This window comes from Onychomys torridus, chromosome 4 (assembly GCF_903995425.1).
Source record: "Onychomys torridus chromosome 4, mOncTor1.1, whole genome shotgun sequence".
Lineage (NCBI taxonomy): Eukaryota > Metazoa > Chordata > Mammalia > Rodentia > Cricetidae > Onychomys > Onychomys torridus.
This window is the reverse complement of record NC_050446.1, coordinates 93755586-93782834: the sequence shown is the minus strand read 5'-3', so window position 1 is coordinate 93782834 and position 27249 is coordinate 93755586. Positions and strand designations below refer to the sequence as shown.

Here is a 27249-nt window from a genome sequence, read left to right as displayed (position 1 = left end):
GGAGAAATGCACCACCATTTCTGGTGGTGGTGGTGGTGGTGGTGCACACCTTTAATCTCGGCACTTGGGTGGCAGAGGCAGGTGGATCTCTGTGAGTTTGAGGTCAGCCTGGTCTAAAAAGGTAATTACAGGACAGCCAGGGCTGTTATACAGAGAAATCCTGCCCCCCCCAAAAAAAAAAGAAAACAAAAAAAGAAATTTGGAGAAATGGTAAATAACCAAACTTTCTTTTTTTTTCCCCTTTTTGAGCTGAGGATCAAACCCAGGCCCTTGCGCTTGCTAGGCAAGTGCTCTACCATTGAGCTAAATCCCCAACCCTCAAACATTTGAAACTGTTTTTGAGACAGGGTCTCCCTGGCTTGCCTGGAACTTACTATGTAGACCAAGCTGTTAAATCAGAGATCACCCTTACCTCAGTCTTCAGGATGAAAGATATGCACCACCATACCCAGATCAAAGTAGACTTTTCAAAATAATGATCTCTTTGTTAATTTTTAAGTGTTTGGATGCTTGACGAAGGTTCTTTGAAGTCTGCTTTTGGAATCACAGCGCATGGATCCCAGCAGTGACTATCATTTCCTCAACCACATTTTGTGGAGAAGAGTGAAACTCACCTTGGCTTCTGGCATCTTCGAGGGCGTGCTCCAGCATGTGGATCCTAACAAGATTGTTGTCCTAAAAAATGGTTGGGTTCTGTTTGTCATTTTCTTCTGCCTCCTTAAGAGATTAGCAACTGCGTGTGGGTGATGATTGTGGGCAGCATTAGTAGCTGGGAAAGTAGTGTTGTTCCTATTTTAAGAAAGGTATGAATATTAGAATACTATTCCCTAGCAGAGCAACATGGCTACCTGTGTTGGGTGGTCCTCACTTGCATACTCTCACTGACATTATAGTGGAAATTTTCTTTTTTATTAATTATTTGCTTTATGAATGTGAATGTTTTATCTGCATGTATGTCTGTGTGCCACATGCATGCCTGGTGCCCTCCGAGGCCAGAAGACATAGGACCCCCTGGAGTTACAGATGGTTGTGAATTGTTTACATGGGTGCTGGGAATCAAACCCTGGTCTTCTGGAAGAGTGCTCTGAATTGCTGAGCCATCTCCACAGCCCTGAGGGTGGTAGTTTTCAATATATAGTTCTAAATTTGGGGAACTTCTGTTAATTATTGTTTACATGAATATTGAAATTAATCTTGTTATTGAAATTGCTTTTGGCTTCAACAGAGGGAGAAAAAAAAATCACTGATTTAAAGAATTAATTTGTCTTAGACAAAAAGAAGTCCCGAAGTCAGGAGTTCAGGGCCAGTCTCAACTACATAAAGAGTTTGAAGGCAGCCTGGAATACATGAGAACCTGTGTCAAAAGCCCAAACCAGGGCTGGGGATGTAGCTCAGTAGGTTGAGTTCTTGGCTAACACACAGAAAGCCTGAGGTTCAAACCCTAACCCCACACAGGACAGGTGTAGTGGCATGTGTCTTTTTTGTTGTTGTTTTGCAGCAGGGTTTTTATGTGTAGTTCTAGCCTGTCTTTAAACCAGGCTGGCCTCAAACTCAACAGAGATCTGCCTGACTTTGCCTCCCGGGTCCTGGGATTAAAGGCATGGCCACCACTGCTGGACTGGCACATGTCTTTAATCCCAGTAATTGGGAATTTTTTTCTTTTTAGTTTCTTTCTTTTTTTTTTTTTTTTTTTTTTCCTTTTTGCAAGGTCTCATTATATAACCTTGGCTGGTCTGGAACTTGCTATATAGACCAGGCTGGCCTCAATTTCACAGAGATCTGTCTCCCGAGTGCTGGGATTAAAGTCGTGTGCCCACCACCATCCTGCAGGATTTTTTTAAAAGAAAGATTTATTTATTTATTAAATATATGGTGTTTTGTCTGCATGTGTGCCTGTAGGCAAGAAGAGGGGCACCAGATCTCTTTACAGATGGTTGTAAGCTACCATGTGTGTGCTGGGAATTGAACTTAGGTCCTCTGGAAGAACAGCCAGTGCTCTTAACTGCTGAGCCATCTCCACAGCCCAGAAAGAAGGGATTTTTATATAAAATTCGTATTTCAGTAATTTTAAGAGAGTTCACAGTTTTTTTGCAGTTTGGGGGGGAAAGTGTTATTAACTAGACACAGTTTTCTATCAGTGAAGATTATTTTCTTTTTTTCTTTTCTTGTTGTTGTTTTTTTGTTTGTTTGTTTTTTTGAGACAAGGTTTCTCAGTGTAGCTTTGCGCCTTTCCTGGAACTTGCTCTGTAGACCAGGCTGGCCTCGAACTCACAAAGATCCGCCTGCCTCTGCCTCCCGAGTGCTGGGATTAAAGGCATGTGCCACCATCGCCCAGCTGAAGATTCTTTTCTATCACAGTGAAGAACGTAGAGACAGGCCGGAGTGTCCCAGGAGTGAAAATGTTTTTTGGGCATGAGATTTTGAATGGTAAGTTTTATGATCCCTAATCGCTAATCGGAATCTGCAATAGAAAACTTACTTCTCTGCCTCATTTAGGCATTTGAAAGAAAATAGGATTTGTCTTGTCTTTAGTGCTGTATACATGAGCTTATTTTTTCTGCTTTCCACCATTTATAGTCTGCAGTTGGGCACAGTGTGTGGGGTGGAGTTTTCTGCCAGAAACTGTTGAAAATGTTCTGGTTGTTTTTCAGTGGAACTAATGGATGAAGCAGAAGAAGGCGCATCGGGAGAAAAGGCGTCTTCTGTTAGGTATTACGAGACAGTTTCTTCACTGTGAGGTTTTCCAAGTGAGCACAGTAGAGGAGACAGACTTAATCTAGTGCTCTAGCTGCTTACTTCTCAGATGGTCTAAGGAACTAAAAACAAGCAGGTCAGTGTGTCTGTCTCTCGATGGCACCTCCAGCAGTGGATGTGAGCAGTAGAAATGGGCTGCAGTCTTTGCTGTTAACGAGTAGGGAGGTCTGTACATGGCACCACTAACAAAGGACAAGTTCATCTGACTGTGGTTTTTTGTAAGGATAGCGTAAATGCAGGAAGAGCTGGAATGGAGAAAGCGAAAGACCAAGACCTTCCTGTATGTGAGCCTGCTTCACCTGCACCAGAGGTGCCAACCAGCTCTTTACTCAGTGACCTCAAACACTGCCCATCTGGTGAGTGCTGCACCTCTGAATCCGCTAGGCTTTTTATTGTGCCTCACAGTGGATCATGTACTTTCTAAGTTTTCGTGTGTCCAGGGCAGGTTTTGCTGAAGTAGTAACATTAGCATTAAGGCCTAAAGGAGGGAGGCATTGAGCCATTTGGATGTCCTGAGGAATGCCTCCTTTTTTCTTTGTTTTGAGCCGCAGTCTAGTCATAGATAGCCCTGGCTGCTGCAGTACTCCTTGTGTACCCAGGTTGGCATCAGTTTCCCAAGTGGTAGGATTAAAAATAAGCACCACCACTCCAGGCTCTTGTTTTGAGATAGGGTTTCAATATATACTTCTGGATGTCCTAGAACTCACTATGTAGACCAGGCTGGCCTTGAACTCAGATCCACCTGCCACCATGCCCCAATTTTTAAATTGGTTAGTTTTTGTTGTTTTGTGATAGGGTCTCACTCCTGTAGCCCAGGATTCATTCTGTAGCTAGCAGGCTAGCCTTAAACTCTTCAACCATCTTGCCTTGGACCCTTATGAGACCAAGATTATAGACATGAGATACAACACATGCAGAGAGATGTATTTAAACTGAGAAAAGAAAAATGTGAAGGCTCTAGAGGTAGGACATGCCAAGGATCAGCAAGGAAATCATTATATATGGAGCAGCAGAAGAAGGAATAGGTGATGAGGTAGACTGATGGGTCACTGAGGAATGTATAGACCAGTAAAGGGGCGTAGGACTCTGAAGAGAGAAAGGAGGCAAAGTATTGAAGAGATTTTTGGGTTTTGGCTTTTCATTTTAAAAAAAAAAAAAAGTAGCCAGGAGGTGGTGGTGCACGACTTTAATCCCAGGCAGAGGCAGGCAGAACTCTGTGAGTTCGAGGCCAGTCTGGGCTACAGAATGAGTTCTAGGAAAGGCTCCAAAGCCACACAGAGAAACCTTGTCTCAAAAAACAAAACAAAAAATTAGTTTTTGTGGTATACACCTTTAATCCCATTACTAAGAGACTGAGGCCAGCCTGGACTAAAGAGACCCTTTTTCAAAAAACCAACCAACCAACCAACCAACAACATAAACAAACACATCTAGACAGCTTTGTGAAGAAATTGTAATTCTTTGTTTCAACCCATGATAACCTGGAACTCAGGGCAATCCTGCCACAGTCTCCCAAGTCTTTTTTTTTTTTTTTTTTTTGAGACAGGGTTTCTCTGTGTAGCTTTGTGCCTTTCCTGGAACTCGCCTTGGAGACCAGGCTGGCCTCGAACTCACAAAGATCCACCTGGCTCTGCCTCCCGAGTGCTGGGATTACAGGCATGTGCCACCACTGCCCGGCTAGTCTCCCAAGTCTTAAGATAACAAACAAGGACCACCATGCCTGATCTTCCTTCTCAATGATATATATTGAGTTTAATATATATACTTTAGTAATTATATAGATATGTATATATATACATACATATACATACATACACACACACACACACATATATATATATAAAAGGTTTTTTTTTTTGAAACGGTTTTTTCTATAGTCCTGGCTATCCTAGAACTTTATAGATCAGGGTGGCCTCAAAGGCCTCAAACTCACAGAGATCTGCCTGCTGCTTCTTCCCAGGTGCTGGGATTAAAGGCGTGTGTTACCACTGCACAGCTTATGTTTTTAATTTTCAGTTACATTTATTTGTGTGTGGGGATACATGTGTGTCATGACATGCATGTGGTGGTGACTTCAGCTGGTCTCAATGTTTTAAAAACTGTCTATTGGTTGATTCCTGAAGCTCTCTCTCCATATGAGACTTCTCACCACTAGGCTACGCTTTCTATTTTGGGGACAGGGCTTCACTATGTAGCCCATGCTGTCCTCTACTTACAATCTTCCCAGCAATATATCACCTGAGTGCCAGCATCCCTGGCCTTTATTCAAACTTAAATTGACCCAAGCTGAATGTCACAGTTGGTTTTAATATAAACTTGCCACAACAGCCAGGCAGTGGTGACTAATGCCTTTAATCCCAGCACTTGTGTGGCAGAGGCAGGCAGATCCCTGAGAGTTAGAGGCCAGCATGGTCTACAAAGAGAGTTCCAGGAAAGGCTCCAAAGCCAAAGAAAGAAACCTTGTCTCAAGAAAAAAAAAAAAAAAAATTGCCACAAACTAGATTACCTGAGTAGGGCATCTTACCAAACAACGGTCCTTATTGCCTTGACTAACAGGGGAAGGCCCACTCAATTGTGGGTGGATCTTCTGGTAGCAGTCCAGATAAAAGCATATGTCAGAAGGGAGAGTAATTTGGTCTTTTACTGGCTTGGTCTTCCTCCTGCTGCCAAGTTATTCTACTCTGCTGCTGCTGCTGCTGCTGCTGCTTCCTTCACTGGTATCAGAACCAGCATTTCCAAGCTTTCATTATGGACTAGGGCAACAGAGGCTTTCCAGGAAACTTATGAGCTTCTGGCACCAGATTGGTACTACTGAGGCACCCTGCCCTGTATACCTAACAGCTGTTGCCCCCTAACCAGTGAGACACAGCTATTTGGTATTACTCCAACTGGGGAAGCATTTAGCCTCAAGGAACAAGTAACTACCAGATTCTCAACTTTTCAGGTGACTTAACTGCTGTTACTGACTTAAGAAATTTATTCATATTTAGTCTCTCTCTCCCCCCGCATCTCCCTATCTATCTCCCCATCTCCCTATCTATCTATCTATCTATCTATCTATCTCCCTATCTATCTATCTATCTATCTCCCTATCTATCTATCTATCTATCTATCTCCCTATCTATCTATCCATCTCCCTATCTATCTCCCTATCTATCTCCCTATCTATCTATCCATCTCCCTATCTATCTCCCTATCTATCTCCCTATCTATCTATCTATCTCCCTATCTATCTCCCTATCTATCTATCTATCTCCCTATCTATCTATCTATCTATCTCCCTATCTATCTAATCTCCCTATCTCTCTATCTCCCTATCTATCTCCCTATCTATCTCCCTATCTATCTATCTCCCTATCTATCTCCCTATCTATCTCCCTATCTATCTATCTATCTCCCTATCTATCTATCTATCTATCTCCCTATCTATCTCCCTATCTATCTATCTACCTATCTCATTTGACTGATTCTGTTCCTCTAAAGAACCCTAATTCACTGAACTTCTGTTCAGGTCTCCAAAACCTTTTCTACATGGAGTTCTTCTCATCTTACTTCTTACAGCTCTCTTCATACTTGCAGATGCTAAGGTTCAAACCCCTAAAATCATCTTTGATTCCACGTTACCCTCTCACACTCCTGTCTGTCTGTCTGTCTGTCAGGATATTCTGCTCCACCTTCAACACTCATCTAGACGTACAGCGCTTCCTACCTACTCTACTGCTACCACTGGAGTTGAGAGCATTGACCTGATTGGTTTCAAACATTTCTTTTGGGGGGGGGGGTTTGAGACAGGGTTACTCTGTGTAACTTTGTGCCTTTCCTGGAACTCACTCTGTAGCCCAGGCTGGCCTCGAACTCACAGAGATCCACCTGGCCCTGCCTCCCAAGTGCTGGGATTAAAGGCGTGCGCCACCACTGCCCAGACAGTTTCAAATATTTCAAGCCAATGAGATGGTTCACTGTGTAGGCACTGTGCAGAGCCAGACAGCCTGAGTTCAATACAGGACCTACATGGAGGAAGGAGAGAAACCCTTCCTTCAGGGTGGCTCTTTACCAAAGAGAGCTGTATAAATGCAAAAGAAGAGGGGATTGTTGTCCTGTGGCTCTACAGAGATTAGGAAATAGAGGGTGTGTGTGTGTGTGTGTGTACACCTATGAATGCATGTATGCACACCCTGGCTCTTGTGGAAGTCATGGGACAACTTCAAAAGTTGCTTCTTGCCTTCCACCATATAGGCCCTGGGGGTTGAACAAGTCACCTGCTCCCAAGCCATTAAACTAACTGAACTATCTTGACAGGCTGTCTTAGTTTGGGTTTCTATTGCTGTGAAGAGACATCATGACCTGGGCAACTCTTATAAAGGAAAACATTTCAGTTCAGAGGGTTCAGTCCATCATCATCATGGCAGGAAGCATGACCGCATGATGGCAGACATTTTGATCTGAAGGCAACAGGAAGTGGACCAGGACACTGGGAGTAACTCAGGTCCTTTGGAAAAACAGCAAAAACTCTTAACTATTCAGTAACTATGCCAGTTTGAAGGAGAATGCCCCAGTAGCTTCATGGATTTGTATACTTAGTCCCTAGGTGATGAACTGTTTGAACAATTAGGAGGTGTGACCTTGTTGGAGGTGTGGCCTTGTTGGAGGAGTGGCCTTGTTGGAGGTGTGTCCCTGGGGTGGGCGTTAATGTTTCAGAAGCCCACCATCAGGTCCACTGTCTCTCTGCCTGCTGCCTGTGGATCAGAATGTAGAATTCTCAGCTCCTGCTCCAGCTTCGTGCTTACTGTCCTGTGCCCTGCCCTAATGATAATGGACTAGCCCTCTGAAACTGTAAACAAGCCTCCAGTTAAACGCTTCCTTTTATGATAGTTTGGTTGGTCGTGGTGTCTCTGCCCAGCAGTAGAACAGTAACCATAACCAAGACAGCCACCAGAAGATAACTCTTAAGGTAGGTCTAGGATGTAACTCAGGATAAGATGCTTTACTCATGTTAACATGACCTGGGTTCCATCCCCATTACCATCAGATGGATAAACTGTGGAAGTAGAGGCAGGAAGATCAGAAGCTCAAGGACATCCTTAGCTACTTAATGAGTTCAAGGCTAGCCTGGACTGCGTGAGACCCTATCTCAAAAAAGACGTAATAATAATAATTATTATTATAATAATAATAAAAGACTTAAAAACTCCAACAGTGTGGGTGGGTATTATTCCTTTTCCAGGACTCATTTATTTAAACTGTTACTTTTTGTTATGAAATATCTTTTTAAAGTGCTTGACTTGGGCAGGCAGGATGTGTCAATGGGTAAAGGTGCTTGCTGGATGGTTTGCATTCAATCCCCAGAACCCACATAAAGGTAGAAGGAGAGAACCCAATGTACGAAGTTGTTTTATGACCTCCACATTCATGTGAGCATGTGTACACACACCCAACACACCATACACATGCATACATAATAATAGATTAATCCCTACAGAAAGGCCTTAGTGCATATTCAGTATGTAAACCTAGGAAGAGAGAATCAGTCCTGGATTATGACAGGAATGGTAGACCATTCAGTTTGTAAGATTATCCATGGTGGGACTCTGGTTACTCTCAGTTAACAAAGCATGGTGGTAACTGGTACTCACTGTGCTTGATGTGTGAGGACTGAACAGGTGATAAGGAGTGTGTCTAAAATTAGCAAGAGGGCCATTGTCAGGGAAGAGAGATACATTCAGTGCCATCCTTCTCTTGTAGAGGAAGAGGAGGTGACATACACAGTCATTGGTCAGTTCCAGCAGAAGTTCGGTGCTGCGGTAAGTACTATCAGTCGTTTACAATGTGGTCTTCTCTGTAGATATCGTGTCTGTGTCTTACAAATTGATTTTAAGACCTGTGATGTTTTCCCTCTTAACAGTATTTTGGTAGTTTTATTATTATTTATTTATTTTTATTTTTTGGTTTTTCGAGACAGAGTTTCTCCGTGTAGTTTTTGGAGCCTTTCCTGGATCTCGCTCTGTATACTAGACTGGCCTCAAACTCACAGAGATCCACCCGGCTCTGCCTCCCAAGCATTGGAATTAAAGGTGTTTGTCACCTCAGCCTGGCTAGTTTTATTATTTTTAAACAGTTTTTGTTTTGTTTTGTTTTTTCTTTGGTTTTTCGAGACAGGGTTTCTCTGTGTAGTTTTGGTGCCTGTCCTAGATCTCACTCCGTAGACCACGCTGGCCTCAAACTCACAGAGATACGCCTGTCTCTGCCTCCTGAGTGCTGGGACTAAAGGCGTGTGCCACCACCGCCTGACTTAAAAAACAGGTTTTAAAATATTCTTTTTATGTGTGTGAGTGTTTCTTTTACATGTGTGTCTGTGCATCCCATTCACACAATGCCTGTGGAGTCCAGAAGAGGTCATCAGATGCTCTGGGATTGGAGTTACAGATGGTTGTAAGCTGCCATGTGAGTGGTAGAAATCAAACCCAGGTCCTCTGCAAGAAATCCAGCATTCAACCACTCAACTATCTCTCCAGCCCCTTTGGTGGCTCTAAAATTTACTTTTATTTGTGTGTGTGAAATGTATGTATATATGTATGTGCAGGCATGAGTGCCATGGCGATGTGTAGAGGTCAGCAGACATCTTTCAGGAGTCAGTTCTCCCCTTCCACACTGTTTGAGACAGAGTATCCCTTGTTTCTGCTACTGTACTTTGTCCAGAACAGCTGACCCACAGCTTCTCGGCAGTCCTGTCTCTGTCGCCCATCGCTGGAAGAATGCTGGGGTTACAGATGTACACTACTGCATCAACCTTGTTGTATCAAACTCAGTCTTAGGTCTGCTCAGTTAGTGCTAGCCCAGGGTAGCCCAGAACTAGCTCAGGTCATCAGGTTTGTATGGCAAACACTTTTACCCACTGAGCCATCTTACTGGCCTTCTTTACTTATTTTTGAGAAAGGCTCTAGCAAATAGTCCATTCTAGCCTTGAACTCAGATATATCTCCTACCTCAGCCCCTTCAGAGTAAGATTATAGGGATGTATGAAATTTACATTACATTGTTAGATGAGCTGTAGAGGTACAGTACTTTGAACAAGAGTAGAAACACATGTACACTGTGTTCTAACCAAAATCATCGTAAATTTGTGTCAATATACAAAAATCTGAGCCAATGTAAAATATTTAAAACTAGTAGTTGCTTTTTAGAAGTAGATTCAGTAATCTACCTTTTTATTCTATTTCTATATCCCCCTTTTTCTTTTCAGAATGAGATCCCTGAATCTACTCTCCTTTGTTCAGCTTTTTCCTGACCTTTACCAATAACAACTTGTAACCAACTCCCCTAAGTGATGACAAATATCCATAAACCACTGAATGATCGGAAAAAAAAAAAACAAAACAAAACTGCCCACCACTCCTCTTGGGAATGTGGGCTTCATGGGTTTGTTTGGTGTTTTTTTTTTTTTTTTTTTTTTTTTTGAGACAGGGTTTCTCTGTAGCTTTGGAGCCTGTCCTGGACTAGCTCTGTAGACCAGGCTGGCCTTGAACTCACAGAGATCCACCTGCCTCTGCCTCCCGAGTGCTGGGATTATAGGCGTGTGTCACCACCGCCCGGCTCTTCACGTTCTTTAAAATACTTCCTGCTGTCTGGGGGAGACACCATCTTTAGGGGACCCTGAAAAAAACTAGGATAATTGTCAAGTCGTGGGAGAGCCATCTGTACCATTTGTTGTCCAGTCTGTGTAATGGGAACGTCCTGGTTAGAGTGGTCTGTGACCTTGGATCATCGCAGTCAGCCACCTTGAAATTGTCCTGAGCAGTTTGTAATCCAAAGCTGATCTTCGGGTGGTGGTTGTCAGCTTATTGGCGGCACCATAATCCAGGTGGAATCATCGTTATGGGGCTGCCGTCCTCCTTTTGGAGACCTCAAAGGTCGCTATTAGGCATGGTCATGGTTCACTACAGAGAATTTAAACATTTTAAATGCCATATGCAGCAGACCTCAAAGAGGTTAAAGGACCATAATTTGTTATAAACATACAGAGTACAAAAACTTAATTCCTAGTTACTTGATACAGATTCAAACATGACATCATGTTCAGGAGGCTAGATGAAGCCCTTTTTCTAGAATTAGTACTCCATGTAACCATTAGGATCATGACAAAAAGTTTTAAAAAAATCTTATAAATTTTGATATACTATTCATCCCTTAAGAAAAGTTTTAATAAAATAAAACCAAAGGATCATGAGATTAGTAGCACTAGCACAGTCCCTAAATTTTGGTTTTTCTTCAGTCCCTATCAGGTGGCCCTTCTGACATAAGAGAGGTTTTGAATTTTCCTCTTTTAATAAGCATGCTTGGGTTTAGAGGAGAGAACCACTAATGTTGTATGGTATTTTGTTTGTGTTCTGACAAATAAAGTTTTCCTGTAGATCAGAGGGCAATACTAGCCATTAATCCCAACACTTGGGAGGAAGAAGCAGGAAGATCAGGAGTTCAAGGCCACCCTGGGCTACACAAGATTGAACCAGTCTAATAGGGAAATGGAGGCTCATGCCTTTAATCTCAGCACTAGAGAGGTGGAGACAGGAATATAAGGAAGGTGGAGGCAGGATTTCTCCCATTCAGTCTGAGGATTCATAGAGACAGGATGCCCTATTCAGCCCAGATTCCTTAGAGGTAAAGGTCTCTGTGGCCGCCCTGCTTCTCTCATCTTTCACCCTGATAGCTGACTCCTGGTTTTTATTGTCAAGACTAATTAGGATCGAGCTTCATGCAGAGTACCACCATGCCAGGCTGCCTTTAGGGATAGCAACTGGACTTTTGTTTGTTTGTTTGTTTGGTTGGTTTTTGTTTGTTTGTTTGTTTTTTGTTTTGTTTTGTTTTTGTTGAGACAAGGTTTCTCTGTGTAGCCCCGGTTCTGGAGCTCACTCTGTAGACCAGGCTGGCCTCGAACTCATGGAGATCCACCTGCCTCTGCCTGCCAAATGCTGGGATTATAAGCGTATGCCACCACTGCCTGACAGCAATTTGATTTTTGAGACAGAGGCTCATGTACCTCATGCAGCCTCTAACTTCCTATGTAGCTAAAGTTGATCTTGAACTCCTGGTCTTCCTGTCTCCTCCTGGATTACAGGAGGACATCAACACAACCAGATCCTGACTCCCATTTTCTAAGGACCACTCAGGATGGTGTTTAGGTGTAATCTCAGTGATTTTGAAAAAAGGAAGTAACTATCCTCATGTTCACAAATGGACTTCAGGAGAGTCACTGAATTTCTGTTGTATATAAACTTATAATTGGGACTGCGTGGGTCATTTTAATTTGCTACTGATTCAGAGACAAAGTCTCCATAATTTTCTCAGCCTGTCCTCCAACGCAATCCTGCCCTAGCTTCCAAAGTAGCTGGGAAGACAGATGGATACCACCATGCCTGTCAAATATATGTCTTTAAAGGGAGAGTTGACTTTTAGCAGGGTTTTTTTTTTTTTTCATTAGCATTTGAGGTCTGAGTGATTTATCTTCCAGTTACGTGTTTACACTTATGCTGAAACTGAACTGAGGAACAGATGTGTTCAGTGGTAATTTATATGTATAAGTGAAAACTCTGGTTTGTGATAGTCAAAGTTGTAAATTTAAAATGATGAAAAAAAAATACCCAGAGGTGGTGCACTCCTTCCCAGCCCTTGGGAGGCAGAGACAGGTGGACTCTGAGTTTGAGGTCAACTTGATCTACAGAGTGAGATCTAGGACAGCCAGGCCTGTAACACAGAGAAACCCTCACTTGGGGGAAGGAAAAACAACAAAACATGATCCAGGAGCTGGGAAGATGCCTTTGTCAGCAAAATGGTTGCTATGCAAACATGAAGGCCTGAGTGTGGATCCCCAGCACCGAGGTAAAGGCAAGGAGCATGGCCGTCTGTGCCCTCACTGCCGAGGAGGCAGAGATGGGCAGATTCCTAGAGCTGCTGGCCAGCTAGTCTAACCAAATCTGTGAGCTCCATGTTTGATGAGAACCTGTCTCAAATGTAAGATGGGAAGTGACTGAGGAAAACACCAGATATGGATCTCCGTCCTCCAAATGAATGTGTGCACACATACTCACAAGTGAACAGGTACACACACATACACACACACACACACACACACACACACACACACGCACGCGCGCACGCACACGCACACGCACGTAGATGACCCAAGCTGGGTGGGTGTTTGGCACATTCTTATGATCCCAGTACTTGAGTAGAAACCGAACAACCAGGAGGGTAGGACTAGCTTGGGCTAAGTGGCTTAGTTGGAGTTGAAGGTATGAAACCCTCTTGTCCGTCTGTCTGTCTGTCTGTCTATCTATCTATCTATCTATCTATTCTTTTGAGTCAGGGTTTCTCTGTGTAGCCCCAGTGCTGAGATTAAAGGTGTGTTCCTTTTTTTTTTTTTTTTTTGAGCTGAGGATCGAACCCAGGGCCCTGCACTTGCTAGGCAAGCACTTTACCACTGAGCTACATCCCCAACACTGTGTGTTTCTTTTCTTAACAGATGCTCCACATCAAGAAGCAGAGTGTCTTGAGTGTGGCTGCAGAAGGAGCTAATGTGTGTCGCCATGGGAAACTCTGTTGGCTTCAGGTGAAAGATCTTTTCTAAACTGAAATGTTTTCTTTGGTTTTGTTTCTGGCATGGTGTTATGGAGCCTAGACTGGCCTTGAACTCACTTGTGTGTTTGCTAGCCTGTGAACCCTGTTCCTCCTCCTATATCCACTTCCCAAATGCTCAGTGTTTGTATATGTATGTGTGATTATGTCATAAATCCACACGAGTCTGATTAAGGAGAATTAGGGAAATGTATTAGGGTAAATTGAGGAAATACACTCAAGAATACAGAATGGAGTAGACAGCTGAAGTCATCTGTAGACAAATTTCTAAGCGGTCTTATTAAATAAAAAACACAGAGCCAAAAAATAGGGGTGAAAGCCTTAGAGATCAGTGAAATAGGAATAGTCACAAGCTAACCTTACCTCACCACACCACAGATTCCAAAGTGCCATGAGGCAAAATCCAATCAGCTCTCTTTATAAGTTCAATTCTATCGCTTTTGGGATATTTACTGTTAATTTCTCCCCAAAAAATTACTGCAAGCTCTTTGCCAAGGTTCACTTTATGTCCATAATTTTTCTCTTTTTTTTTTTTTTTTTTTTTGAGCTGAGGATTGAACCCAGGGCCTAGCAAGCGCTCTACCACTGAGCTAAATCCCCAACCCCTTTTTTTTCCTCTCTTTTTTTTTCATAATTTTTCAATGTCCTCCTTAGTTAAAGGTATTACAATTTCTGCTGGATCTATTCCTGCTAATTGATGAAGTATCAGTTTCCTTTTAAAATCAAGTCAGAGTTTTTCCACATAAGTTTTTAATTTTTTGCTCTGTTTCTTTGGTAGAAATATCCATTCCAATATAATATCTTCCCTCTGCATTAAAATTCCTGTAGGAGAATGTTTAGAGTGTAAAATAACCAAAATGCAATCCAGCTTTGGATCCACAAGATCCACATGTTCTTCCTGTACTTTCTTTTCCACCAAGGCCAATTCTTTCTCAGCTTCAAGCCATCTTTCCAGCCCCAGGTGATAATTCTTTTGGAATATTTTAATTCCTTGTCACCTTCTAAGGTTTTGAACAAATTACTCAGTTCATCATTTTTTACCCCAGCAATAGTTTGTAGATGGGAACTGTCTCCAAATAATCATTGAAAGTCATTAAGAGTCTGTAATTGATCTCTCCTAATTTGTACCTTTTGGTGTCTAAGTTTTTTTGTAGACTTATTTTACTATCCTAAATAATTAATAGAATCTCCTCTGTATCTTTTCAGGAGCAATTTTTAATCCCAAACAAGGCAAATTTTTCTTTACTTCTTCAAACATTTTTTCTAAAGTATCTGCATTTGAACAGCTAGTAAAATATTATCCATGTAATGATAAATTATAGATTCAGGAAATTGTTTATCTATTACTTCCAATTACATATTGGCACAGGGTTGGGCTATTCAACATTCCCTGTAGGAGAGAACCCTCCATTGATATCTCTTAACTGGTTGAGAATTATTATAAGTAGGCACTGTGAAGGCAAATCTTTCTCTGTCTTTTTCTTGTAAGGGTATTGAAAATAAACAGTCTTTTAAATTGATAGCTATAAGAGACTATCCTTTATGTAACAGAGTAGGCAAAGGAATTCCAGATTGTAGAGAGCCCATTGGCTGAATTACTTTGTTAATTGCTCTTAGGTCTGTTACCATTCTCCATTTACCAGATTTCTTTCTTTCTTTTTTTTTTTTAAGGTTTATTTCTTTATTATGTACACAGTGTTCTGTCTGCATGCCAGAAGAGAGCACCAGATCACATTACAGATGGTTGTGAGCTACCATGTGGTTGCTGGGAATTGAACTCAGGACCTCTGAGCCATCTCTCTAGCCCCTTACCAGATTTCTTAAAAAGAAATAACAAATACAGAATTCCAAGGACTGGTTGATTCTTCAATATGATGAACTTATGATGAATTAACTGCTCTTGTACCAGCTCTTCTAAAGCCCACAGTTTCTCTGTTGTTAAAGGCTATTGCTGAACCCATACAGGCTTGTCTGTTAACCATTTTAAAGGTAGAGCTGTTGGTGTCTTTGAAAGATCAGCAGTTTTGCCTTCTTCTTGTACAATTTGGATGGCTGTATAATAATACCTTCTAATATTTCTCTCAGAAACATGTGTTAGTTTATGGTTTGTTTCTGTAGTTGGAGAGATGTTAATCGGAGTATTCCATTGTAATAGATTACGGCCCCATAAGTTCATAGTTATATTAGTCACATATGGCTATAATTTTCCTCTCTGTCCTTCTGGCCCTATATATTCAAGCCTTCTTGTGCTCTGTTTCACTTGAGATAATGTTCCAATCCCTAACAGCTGAACATTTACCTCCTGATTAGGCCAAATTGGATGCCAAAATTCTGGTGCAATTATTGTCACCTCCACACCTGTGTCTACTAAACCTTCCAAGAAAATGTCATTTATTTGTATTTTTAATTTTGGTCTTTGTTCACTTATAGAAGTTTGCCAAAAAAATTGCTTTATGGTTTCTCCTGAATTTTCTGTTCTCTCTACTACAGCTGTTCTATCATCTTGAGCAGCCTGGTTTATTCCAATAGGCATTTGGTTATTTAATTGCTCTGAGAAGGGGTTTCTTCTATGATGGCAGGAAAGGTCCGAACTGAATTTGCAGTAGGGGCCTACGTGAGCCCCTTCTGGGAGTTTCCTGAAGGCAGAGGCAAAGGATTACCTTGTCTGTCCTTTGTTGATCTATATTTGTTGGGCTAATGTTTACCCTTACCACACCTGCATAATCCAGAAGGGAGGTTCATTCTGTTGTCATTGTTCCTAGAATAAACATTCTTTTTAGGAATGCCCTGTTTACACTTCCTTTTCAAATGACCTTGTTTACCACAATGAAAACAACCGACATTATTTTTCCTCAAAGCTCTTGAAATTACTTCTATCCACATCTCATCATGGTTGTGAGACTCAATATTAATTATGTCCCTGATCCAATCCTCCAAGGGTGCTGGTCTTGCCTTTAATGGCCTGATTATTCTTTTGCATGCTGCATTCATGTTCTCAAAAGCCAAAGATTCAATTATTATCTGTATAGCTTCTAAATTTGGTATCATTTTATTTACTGCTGAACACAGCCATTGTAAGAAATCCATGACGGATTCTCTGGGGCCCTGTACAACTTTTGTGAATGATTCTTTTTTTTTTCCTGCTTCCTCAATTCTGTTCCAAGCATTCATGGCTGCCATGCGCAGAATTAAGGTTTGGTTATCATATAAACATTGTCTTTGTATATCAGTGTATTCACCTTCTCTAAAAAGCTGATCCTGGGAAATTTCCACACCTCTACTTCCACATTGGTGTTCTATTGTTTTAGCCTCCTCCTTAAACCATACTGTAATTGTGCTCCAGACTGCTAGACAGCTGTTACCAATTCTTCCCAGTCCTGAGGAATAATCCTATTACAAGTTGACCACAAGTTTAACATTTGCTTTACATATGGAGAATGTATGACATATGATACTATAGCTTCCTTAAATCTAACATTTCCACTGGAATCCAATTAGCTTGTACATGCCCTTGAGCAGGTAGTTTCTGTAAGGTTACCAGATAGATTACATTTGGATGTTTGAAAACAGGCTCTTTCTCTGTAACTGTACAATTCAATCCTGAAATTATTTCACCTTTAAATTCTTCTATCTGGGTCTGAATTTCTCTATGATTCATTTTAACAGGTTTTTCTAAAGCTTTTATCTTGGCACTTAAATTTGACCAACCTTTTTAATACTAAAATAAGGATAATTAAACAAATAATATTCATAATTGATGTTACATACATCCCATGAACATTAATTATCCTTTCATTTAATTGTTCCATTTTTAGACTGCCTAATGTGTTATCAAACAAAGACCAATTTTTTTCCATTGTAAAATGTTTCCCATTTTTCAATGTGGGGAAAAAATTCTCTTATAACTAGTTTCTCCCTTTAAGATATTTTAATTAACTTACCAAGTCTATGTAGAACAGTAGACGTTCGAGGGAATTTCAAAGCAGCTACCTAGCATGGTGGCAGTCCAAGACAGAAATCTAGAGAGAGTGAGAGCCTACCACACACCAGGAGCTAAAGAAAGCCAAAAAGACTCTGGCCACGTGAGTTGGATATCTGACTGCACACAGCTTCAGCTGCATGTAGCCAGATTGCTTGTAGCTCTGGCTGAGCCTGGTGGCCTGTAACCCTTGACCTTTAAGGCCACCAGTGGTTTTATAATGAATTCTTCCCATGTGGGTGCAAATTATAGACGAATTTCTAAGTGGTCTTATTAAATAAAAAAAATGGAGCCAAAAATAGGGGTGAAAGCCTTAGAGATCAGTGAAATAGGAATAGTCACCAGCTAACCTTACCTCACCACACTGCAGATTGCAAAGTGCTATGACTTATTGTCTACCCAGACATTTATTGCCTTGCTGTTCTGCCTTCTCATTGGTTCTTAGCCCAGCTGCCTCAATTCCTTGTCACTGCCTGTCTGTACAGACCTCCAGGTCTCTATGGTTGGAACTGGGATTAAAGGCCTGTTTCACCATGCTTGCCTGTGTTTCCTAGTGTGGCCTTGAACACACAGAGACCCTGCCTGCTAAGTGATAGGCTTAAGGGCGTGTGCCACCACTGCCTGACTTTGTATTTACTTAAAATGGTTTGCTATTTCCTCTGATCTCCAGGCAAACTTTATTTATTAACATACAAATAAAATATCACCACAGTCCTCCTCTGATCTGGCCATGAGCGAATCCACCTGGCACTTTGATCACACCAGGAAGCAGAAAGCAGGGAGAAAGGGCTCATGACCCTTGTCCCTTTCCTTTTAAGTGGTCACATACAATGACAAGAAGCACTGCCTCCTTCAGGCCCTATAGCCCAAGATCATGGATGGAGCAAATACCACTACATTTCCACTTGTTGTCTTAATAAGACTGTTCTAAACTTAGTGCAAACTATATACTAAAAGAATGATTATTGGGCTGGAGAGATGGCTCAGAGGTTAAGAGCACTGACTGCTCTTCCAGAGGTCCTGAGTTCAATTCCCAGCAACCATATGGTGGCTTACAACCATCTGTAATGAGATCTGGTGCCCTCTTCTGGTGTGCAGGCCGAACACTGTATACATAATAAATAAATAAATCTTTAAAAAAATTATTATCAAGTATTGTCCAGGAAAAACAAAAGGTAATAACATAAACAAAAATGGAACTACAACCAACAAGAACAACAGCAAACTAGAAAGACCTGCAAAATGTCCAGAAATGTCCAGATCATAGGTAAATGGCAAATTACCAAGATAGCTCCAATAGCTGTCCTATCCTGAAGATTCTAACTCTAGTACTTCATATGTTCTAGGTAAGATACAAGAAGATTGTAACTGTAACTCTCTAGTCTTCAGCTCTATCAAAGACCTGAGAAGGAACAAAATAATAACTGAGAAAAATGAAAAATGCAAGCAAGCAATTTCTGAAAATCTTGCGAGAATAGACAGACAGCTGGCAACCTGGACAGTCACCTAAATTTTCTCAGCACCACTGGAACATCCAGTTTGGCTACAGGCCTAGAATATCTGACAGACCATTTTCAGAAGCAGGAATTTTGAAAGACCATTTTCCCTGTCTTGGCAAAGTTCAGTAGTTGCTTTTCCTTGTATCCTGCTTGTCCAGAAAGAACAGCATTTGTACTGTCAGCAGTCTAGGCAAGGGTAGTTCTTTGCCCAGCAGGCCAATTTGTGGGAAGAAAAGTCAAACTTCCTAAATAACCTAAAGACTAAGGTTTCACATTAACAATATAAACAGTCTGTAAACAGATATACAGTATAAGGACAGTGACCTCAAAATGGTGACATTATACAAAATATCTTAAATGGAGGTAGAAATGTATAATGCAATATAATAACAATATCCTAAATCTGTAACAATATACAAAATATCCTAAACAGAGGTAAAGCATACATATAGTATGACAAATATAATTTTACATTTGTATCAATATGTAAAATATTTCAAACAGGAATAGAAATATATGTACAATACAACAAATATAATTTTGTATTTGTATTAATACACAAATTGTCTTAAATAGGAATATAAGAATAGTTTACATTTGTATCAAATATACAAGAATCCATATTAGTGCAAATTATCCAAGGCTAATAATTTGCTAAATAAATTTACTAGTAGATATAATGATCTACCTTAATATACTATACCTATCCATTCCCTTTTCCTTTTCTAAAGGAGAATACTGAGTTTAAATTTTATTGTTCCACCCCCAAACCTTTAACCATTCATCCATAACACTGAGAAAGAGGAAACCTTTGGTAGAGGGGTGTCATTTTCTTAGGATTGCTTCCTGCTGTTTAGGGGACAACAATATCTCTATGGGGTCCTGTAAGAAAGCTCATATAGTTAGGTTTCAATAGGACTAACTTAACTGTAGAGTCTGCAGCCAGTCTCAGAGTAATGGGTAAGATTGTCTGAGTTTCTAGCTAGAATTGTAGTATGATGAACCATCTCATCTTGGAACTGTCCTGAAGAACTATCAGTTCAAGGCTGATCATTAAGTATGTTCTTAGGTACTATGGCATCTTTCTGGACCAAGTAGAGTCCTTGTTGTGGGGCCCCATCTTTCTTATGGAGGCTTCAGATATTGCTGTTGGGAAGATTTATTTTCACTGTGGAAAACTTGATATCAAAATGGACAGTTTTGATTTAGAGTGATTTGAGGAAGGATTTCCAGAAATCAAGGATAAGCATGGAGAGAAATAGAAACCTGACAACAATGGTCCCTAGATTATTGGTTTTCTTCTGTCTCACACCAGTTGGCTCTTCTGATAAGAGACAGAATTTTTCTTTTAGCAATATGCTTGGGTTTAGAGTATGAGAGAGCCACATTCCAGCTCCAAAAGCAGCTTGATTTATAATTGAATTGGGACCACAACTTTTTTAGGGTTAAAGAGATATAGATGGCCGGGCTGTGGTGGAGCACACCTGTAATCCCAGCACTCGGGAGGCAGAGACAGGTGGGTTTCTGTGAGTTCGAGGCCAGCCTGGTCTACAGAGTGAGTTCCAGGAAAGGCTCCAAAGCTACAGAGAAACCCTGTCTCAAAAAACATAAATAAATAAATAAATAAATAAATAAATAAATAAATAAATAGATAGATAGATAAATAGATAAACAGATAAATAAATAAATAAATGGGAGAGGGGGGGAGGGGGAGGGAGAGAGGGAGGGAGAGAGGGAGAGGGAGGGATGTATTAGGCAGTGAGATATTACCCTGTGGAGTATATTGGTACCAATATGTCCTTCCTATATGCAGTAGACATCTACTTGTCCAAGGCTTTATGATTTCTTGAAGATGGGTATTTCTATTGTCCTGTAAAGCCAAAAACAGAACCCTGCCTCAACCCTTGTTTGTTGAGTTTTTCTTACATCTTGTAGAGTTGTCACATGGGTGGATGAGCTAGTACTTCTCCTCATCAAAGGGTTTCTCCTGTTCGAAGCAAATTTTAATTAATTTTGTTGGTATCCATAGCTTTTCTTCTCCTACAGAAACAAAAGCAAAACCCCTTTTCCAACATATGACGTATCCTGGGTTCCATTCCGAGGTCAACACATCTTTGAAGTAAACCGGTTGGTTTAGCTTAAGAGTTTTTGGGGGGCTAGAGAGATGGCTCAGCAGTTAAGAGCACTGGCTGTTCTTCCAGAGGTCCTGAGTTCAATTCCCAACACCCACATGGTGGCTCACAACCATCCATAATGAGATCTGGTTCCCTCTTCTGGCCTGCAAGCAAGCATGTAGGCAGAACACTGTATACATAATAAAAATAAATAAAATAGAAAATATAAAAAGAGTTTTTGTTGTCCAATGTCTCTCCACAGCTGTTGTCCCTTTCTCATCAGCACTGAGAAAATTCAAGGTTAATAAAGCATTATGTAATCTATTTCTAGGGGTCATTGTTACCTCTTTCTGTTTATTTAGCATATCCTTTAATGTTTGATTGGATCTTTCTGTGGCTGCTTGGCTTGTGGGATTGTGTTGTATACCTGTAACATGCTTCATATTGTAATAAGCAAAAAACGATCTCATTTTATTTAAGACATATGCTGGACATTGTCAGTCTTTTTTTTAAGATTTATTTATTTATTTATTATGTATAGTGTTCTGCCTGCATGTATACCTGCAAGCCAGAAGAGGGCAGCAGATCTCATTGCAGATGGTTGTGAGCCACCATGTGGTTGTTGGGAATTGAACTCAAGACCTCTGGAAGAGCAGCCAGTGCTCTTAACCTCTGAGCCATCTCTCCAGCCTGCATTGTCAGTCTTAAATCTTCCAAATTCTGCAAAATGAAACACATCTATTTGCCAAATTTTATTTCTTCGTATACCTTTAGTATTGCTTCATGCAGGTAATGGAGTTTGGTTATAGAAGGAACAAGTAGGACTTTTTTTTTTTTTTTTTTTACAATTTCCTTGGCTTACTGCCAAGTGATGAAAAAGTCCCTTTCCAAACCTTTGCCATTTACATGGTGTTTCTTATGGAATTCTGAGGCTTATAGCACATTACCTATTAATAATTGATCAATCTCATCATTACCTTGTACAGACCTGTATGGCATCTAATGTGTGTTATATATATAGGGTGTTCCCTATTTCTGATTATTTTCTGTAATTGTATAAATAGTGAAGTTAATTCTATGTTATCAGGAATAAATTCAGCAGTTTCAATATGTAAAACAACTCTCTCTGCATATTGAGAGTCAGTAATGGGGTTGGGGATTTAGCTCAGTGGTAGAGCGCTTGCCTAGCAAGCGCAAGGCCCTGGGTTCGGTCCTCAGCTCCACATACAAAAAAAAAAAAAAAAAAAAAAAGAGTAACTATATTGAAAGGGTCCACGAAGTCCATTAGTACCATAGAAATGGCATACAGTTCTTCTTTTTGTTCAGAACTGTAGGTGCTTTGAGCCAGTTTACTTGCGTTTCCTGATTTATAACTGCCTTTCTGGATTTATTCACATCAGTATAGAATGTGGGGACGCTAGAGATTAGTTTTTGCTGTACAATGTGAGGAAGGACCCATTCAGTTCTTTTTATGTATTCTATTCTCTTGCTTTTGGGATAACAATTGTTAATCTCTCCCAAAAAGTTACAGCAGGCTCTTTGCCAATATTCATTATCTTTCCATAAAGAGGAAATTTCCTCATTCGTTAAAGGTACTATAATTTCTGCTGGGTCCATTCCTGTCAACTGATGAAATCTCAATTTTCCTTTTAGAACTAAATCAGAGATTTTTTTCTACATAAGTCTTTAACTTCTTACTTGGTTCACATGTTAGAAACATCCACTACAATATAGTATCTTCCCTCTGCATCAAAATCCCTGTGGGGGAGTGTCTAGAGGAGAGTATGACCAGAATGCAGTTAAGTTCTGGATTCACACGATCCACATGTGCCTCTTGTATCTTCTTTTCTACTAGAGCCAATTCCTTCTCAGCCTCAGCTGACAATTCTCTTGGACTGTTTAAGTCCTTGTCCCCTTTCAGGGCATTGGTCAGATTTACTAGTCTATCTTAGGTATTCCAGTGATGGTCTGGAGGTTGGAAATGCTTCCTGACAACTTTTGAAAATCATTGAGAGTCTGCAATTGATCTCTCCCAAGTTGTACCTTTTGGGGTCTAATTTTTTGTAGATCTATCTTATATCCCAGGTAATTAATAGAATTTCCTCTTTATATTTTTTCAGAAACAATTTGTAGTCCCCAGCAAGGCAAAACTTTCTTTACTTCTTTAAACATGCTTTCTAAGGTACCTAACTTTGGATCAGCTAATAAGATACCATCCATATAATGGTAGATTATAGATTGTGGAAATTTTGCATGAATTATTTCTAACAGTTTTTTATAAAATATTGGCACACTGTAGGGCTACTTAAGATTCCCTGTGGGAGGACCTTCCATTGATATGTCTTGACTGGGAATCATTATAAGTAGATACTATGAAGGCACATTTTTCTCTATCCTTCTCTTGTAGAAATGTGGAAAAGAAACAGTCCTTTAAGTCAATAACTATAATAGGCCATTCTTTAGGTAACAGAGAGGGCGAGGGCATCCCGTTCTGTAAGGAGCCCGTAGGCTGAATTACTTATTTATGGCTCTCAGATCTGTCAGCATTCTCCATTTACCTGATTTCTTCTTCTTCTTCTTCTTCTTCTTCTTCTTCTTCTTCTTCTTCTTCTTCTTCATCATCATCATCTTCATCTTCTCCTCCTTCTCCTCCTCCTCCTCCTCCTCCTCCTCCTTTTTTTTGTTTATTTGTTTTTCAAGACAGGGTTTCTCTATGTAGTTTTGGTGTCTGTCCTGGATCTCACTCTGTAGACCATGCTGGCCTTGAACTCACATAGGCCACCTGGCTCTGCCCCCCAAGTGCTGGGATTAAAGGCGTGTGCCACCACCGCCCCCCCCCCCCCCCCCCCGGCCAGACTTCTTTTTAGTAACAATTACAGGACAATTCCAAGGGCTGGTAGATTCTTCAATATATTGAGCATTTAACTTCTCCTGAACCAGCTGTTCTAAAGCTTGTAGTTTCTCTTGTGTCATAGGCCATTGTCCAACCCAGACAGGTTTATCAGTTAGCCATTTTAAAGGTAGGGCCATTGGTACTTCTGAGAGTTCAACGGCAGTTGTGCTTTGTTTATATATAGCCTGAATGGTTAGTGGCTATTTTTTATAGTATGTTATACTATTATTTCCAAAAACATGAATTGGTTTGTATTCCACTTTTGAGATTGGAGGAATTTTAATCTGGGTATTCCACTGCTATAATAGATCTCAGGCCCAAAGATTCATTACTACATTTGCAATATATGTCTTCCGCCTTCATTTCTGTCCTTCTGGGCCTCTCCATTCAACCCATCTCAAACTCTGTTTTACCTGAGATAGGGTTCCAGTCCCTAGAAATAGAACATCTACCTCTTGAAGAGGCCAATTCACATGCCATGATTTTGGTGTAATTATAGTCACATCCACACCTGTGTCTACCAGTTCTTTCAGGACAATGTTGTTAATTCACACTCTAAGCTTTGGTCTTTGTTAATTTATGGAAGTCTGCCAAAATATTCATTTTATGTTTTTTGGAATTTTTGATCCATCTATCAAAGTTGTTCTATCATCTAGTGCAGTATCATTCTTTACATTAGGCACTGGGTTATTTAATTATCCTAGGGAGGAATTTCCTTTACAGTGATTGGAAATGTTTGGGCCATGTTAGATTTGGGGGCCTGTGAGAGGCCTCTTGAGGCGTTTCCCACTGGTAAAGGTTTGCCTCATATGTCTCTTGATCTGCATTCATTGGTACAGTGTCAGCCTTTGCCACATCTTCTGCATAATCCAGTAGATTGGGGTCTCCTGTTTGGGTTATTTCTAGAAGCAGCATTGCTTCTAGGAGTGCCTGTGTACATTTTCTTCTTATATGACCTGGTTACCACAGTTAAAACATTTGTTATCTTGATGCCTCCTTTCACCTTTGGAAATCACCTCTCCTATCCAAGCCTCATTACCATAGTTAAGAGACTCAACACCCACCGTTTGTATGTTGAATCCATTCCTCCAAAGGTGCTTACCTGACCTTTAAAGGTGTAAGTATTCTTTTGCATTCTGTATTAGCATTATCAAAAGCCAAAGATTGAGTTAATACTTATCTTAATTATTGTTCTGATGCTGTCTTGTTTATAGTCTTTGTAAAAAAAAAAAAATCAGTAAATGGTTCTTTTGACCTGGAAGACCTTCATATATAGCTCAGTTGGTTTCCCTGGTTCTGAAATTTTTTCACAAGAATTTAAAGCTGCTATACAGCATAGAGATAATGTATGCTCATCAAAGGTACCTTGTACATTTATATACAGCAAAATGGCCCTCACCAAGAATTTGATCTTGGGAGATCTCAAAACCTCTAATTTTACCTTGCTGCTCAAAGGCCTTTGCTTCTTCTCTCGACCAGCTTTTCCATTGTAACTGCTGGCTATATTCTAACACAGTTGAAATTAACTGATGCCAATCATCTGGTATAATTCTATTTCTAGAAGACCACATATTTTACAGCTGTTTTATATATATGTTGAATGAATGTCATAGGTAACTACAGTCTCCTTAATGTGTTTTAAATCCCTCATATGAATAGGTTGCCAGATATATTCTATATAATCTTTAGGATGTGTATCATCTGGCTTCTCATGGATGGTGATAGTATAAGCCATTTTATAAGAGCCACCTGGCAGTGTTAATACTTGTATGTGTTTGAACCACCTCTGTTGTAAAGGATTCTAGAGATTTCATGGAATCATAATTTTTATGTTCATCTGAAACATATGATTTCCACAACTTTATTAAACTATCGATTAGAGATGATCTTCCCTCCTTAGAAATAATCTGGGGCTGGAAAGATGGCTCAGAGGTTAAGAGCACTGACTGCTCTTCCAGAGGCCCTGAGTTCAATTCCCAGCACCCACATGGTGGCTCACAACCATCTGTAATGAGATCTGGCACCCTCTTCTGTATACATAATAAATAAATAAATCTTTAAAAAAAATAATCTGAATGGCATTAAGATTGCTCTGAAGGGTTATTGTTTTATAACATTAATTATTCATATTTATTATCACCACCTCCTTCTGGCCCTATAACTCAAGGTCATGGGTGGAGCAAATACCACTACATACCAATACATACAAACATATATACACTTATGCATGTATATTGGCTGTCCTGTAACTTACTCTGTAGACCAGGCTGGCCATGAACTTAGAGATCTACCTGTCTCTGACTCCTAAATACTAGGATAAAAGGCATGTGCCGCCACCACCTGGCACTGTGTATATGTATTTTTAATAGCTTTCTCTCACTCAAGAACTCACTTAGAATGTCCATTATTGTTCTCCTTTTTCACCCCTGGAACTACTGGGGTTGAACCTAGAGCCTCCTGTATCCTAGATAAGCACTCTTTCACCGAGATATCCCCTGAGTCTTTAGAGTAGCCATTCTTCTATTATTTAAAAAAGGCCAGTGGGTATTGGAGAGATGGATCAAGGGTTAAGAGTTCTTACTGTTATTGCAGAGGAACCTGTTATTTGTCAACATCCCCATGGCAGCTCACAGCTGCTTGTAACTTTAATTCCATGGGGTCCAGTGCCTACTTCTGACTTTGGAAGATACCAAGCATGCATGTAGTGCACAGACATACATGAGGCAGGACATCTATACACATAATATTTTAAAAATTAAAAATTAAAAAAAGCTGGGCAGTGGTGGTACCTTTAATCCCAGCACTCAGGAGGCAAAGGCAGGTGAATCTCTGAGTTCAAGGCCAGCCTGATCTTTGTAGTGAGTTCCGGGACAGCCAGGGCTACACAGAGAAACCCTGTCTACAAAAAACAAAAAAACAAAAAAAAAAATTTTTTTAAAATTTATATGTATCTATTGGGGGCAGGGCAGAGCAGTATATAAATGTGCCACGGCATGTATCAGACAAGTTGCAAGTGTTGGTCTCTCCTTTTATCTTGTGTGTCCTGTGGATTGAGCTCAGGTTCTCAAGGTTGGCAGTACCTCTAGCAACTCAGCCATCTTACCTCTCTTCAGTAATGTTTTTCTAAAGTCGTCTCGATTTATATATTCCTGTCTTCAGTATGTATGGCCCCCTGACGAAGAGAAGTTCTCGAGAGCCAGGGAGTGATAAAGATGTATCTAGTTTTTTTAAGTCAATATCATATTAAGGGCTGGGGTGAATGTTCAGTTGTTAGGACCTGAATTTTATACTTAGAACTCACAACTTTCAAAAGCCAAATATGGTAGCATGTGCTTGTAATCCCAGAACTGGAGAAGCGGAAACAGGCAGGTCCTGGGACTC

At 40.5% G+C, this 27249-nt stretch overlaps 1 protein-coding gene across 6 annotated transcripts in view; it reads left to right on the top strand.

The window, feature by feature from the left end:
* Nucleotides 1-27249, top strand: part of Exd1 (exonuclease 3'-5' domain containing 1) — a 50146-nt gene that overhangs the window by 5866 nt on the left and 17031 nt on the right. For 4 of the 6 annotated variants that reach the window (XM_036184053.1, XM_036184054.1, XM_036184055.1 and 1 more), the window contains exons 3-8: nucleotides 500-685; nucleotides 2359-2427; nucleotides 2652-2709; nucleotides 2983-3110; nucleotides 8497-8555; nucleotides 13271-13357. In XM_036184053.1, the coding sequence (XP_036039946.1) occupies nucleotides 553-685; nucleotides 2359-2427; nucleotides 2652-2709; nucleotides 2983-3110; nucleotides 8497-8555; nucleotides 13271-13357 (534 nt within the window). In that variant the 5' untranslated portion in view covers nucleotides 500-552. Of the gene's footprint in view, nucleotides 1-499; nucleotides 686-2358; nucleotides 2428-2650; nucleotides 2710-2977; nucleotides 3111-8496; nucleotides 8556-13270; nucleotides 13358-27249 lie in introns of those variants that run through there. The other 2 variants (XM_036184057.1, XM_036184056.1) reach the window with 2 other exon arrangements.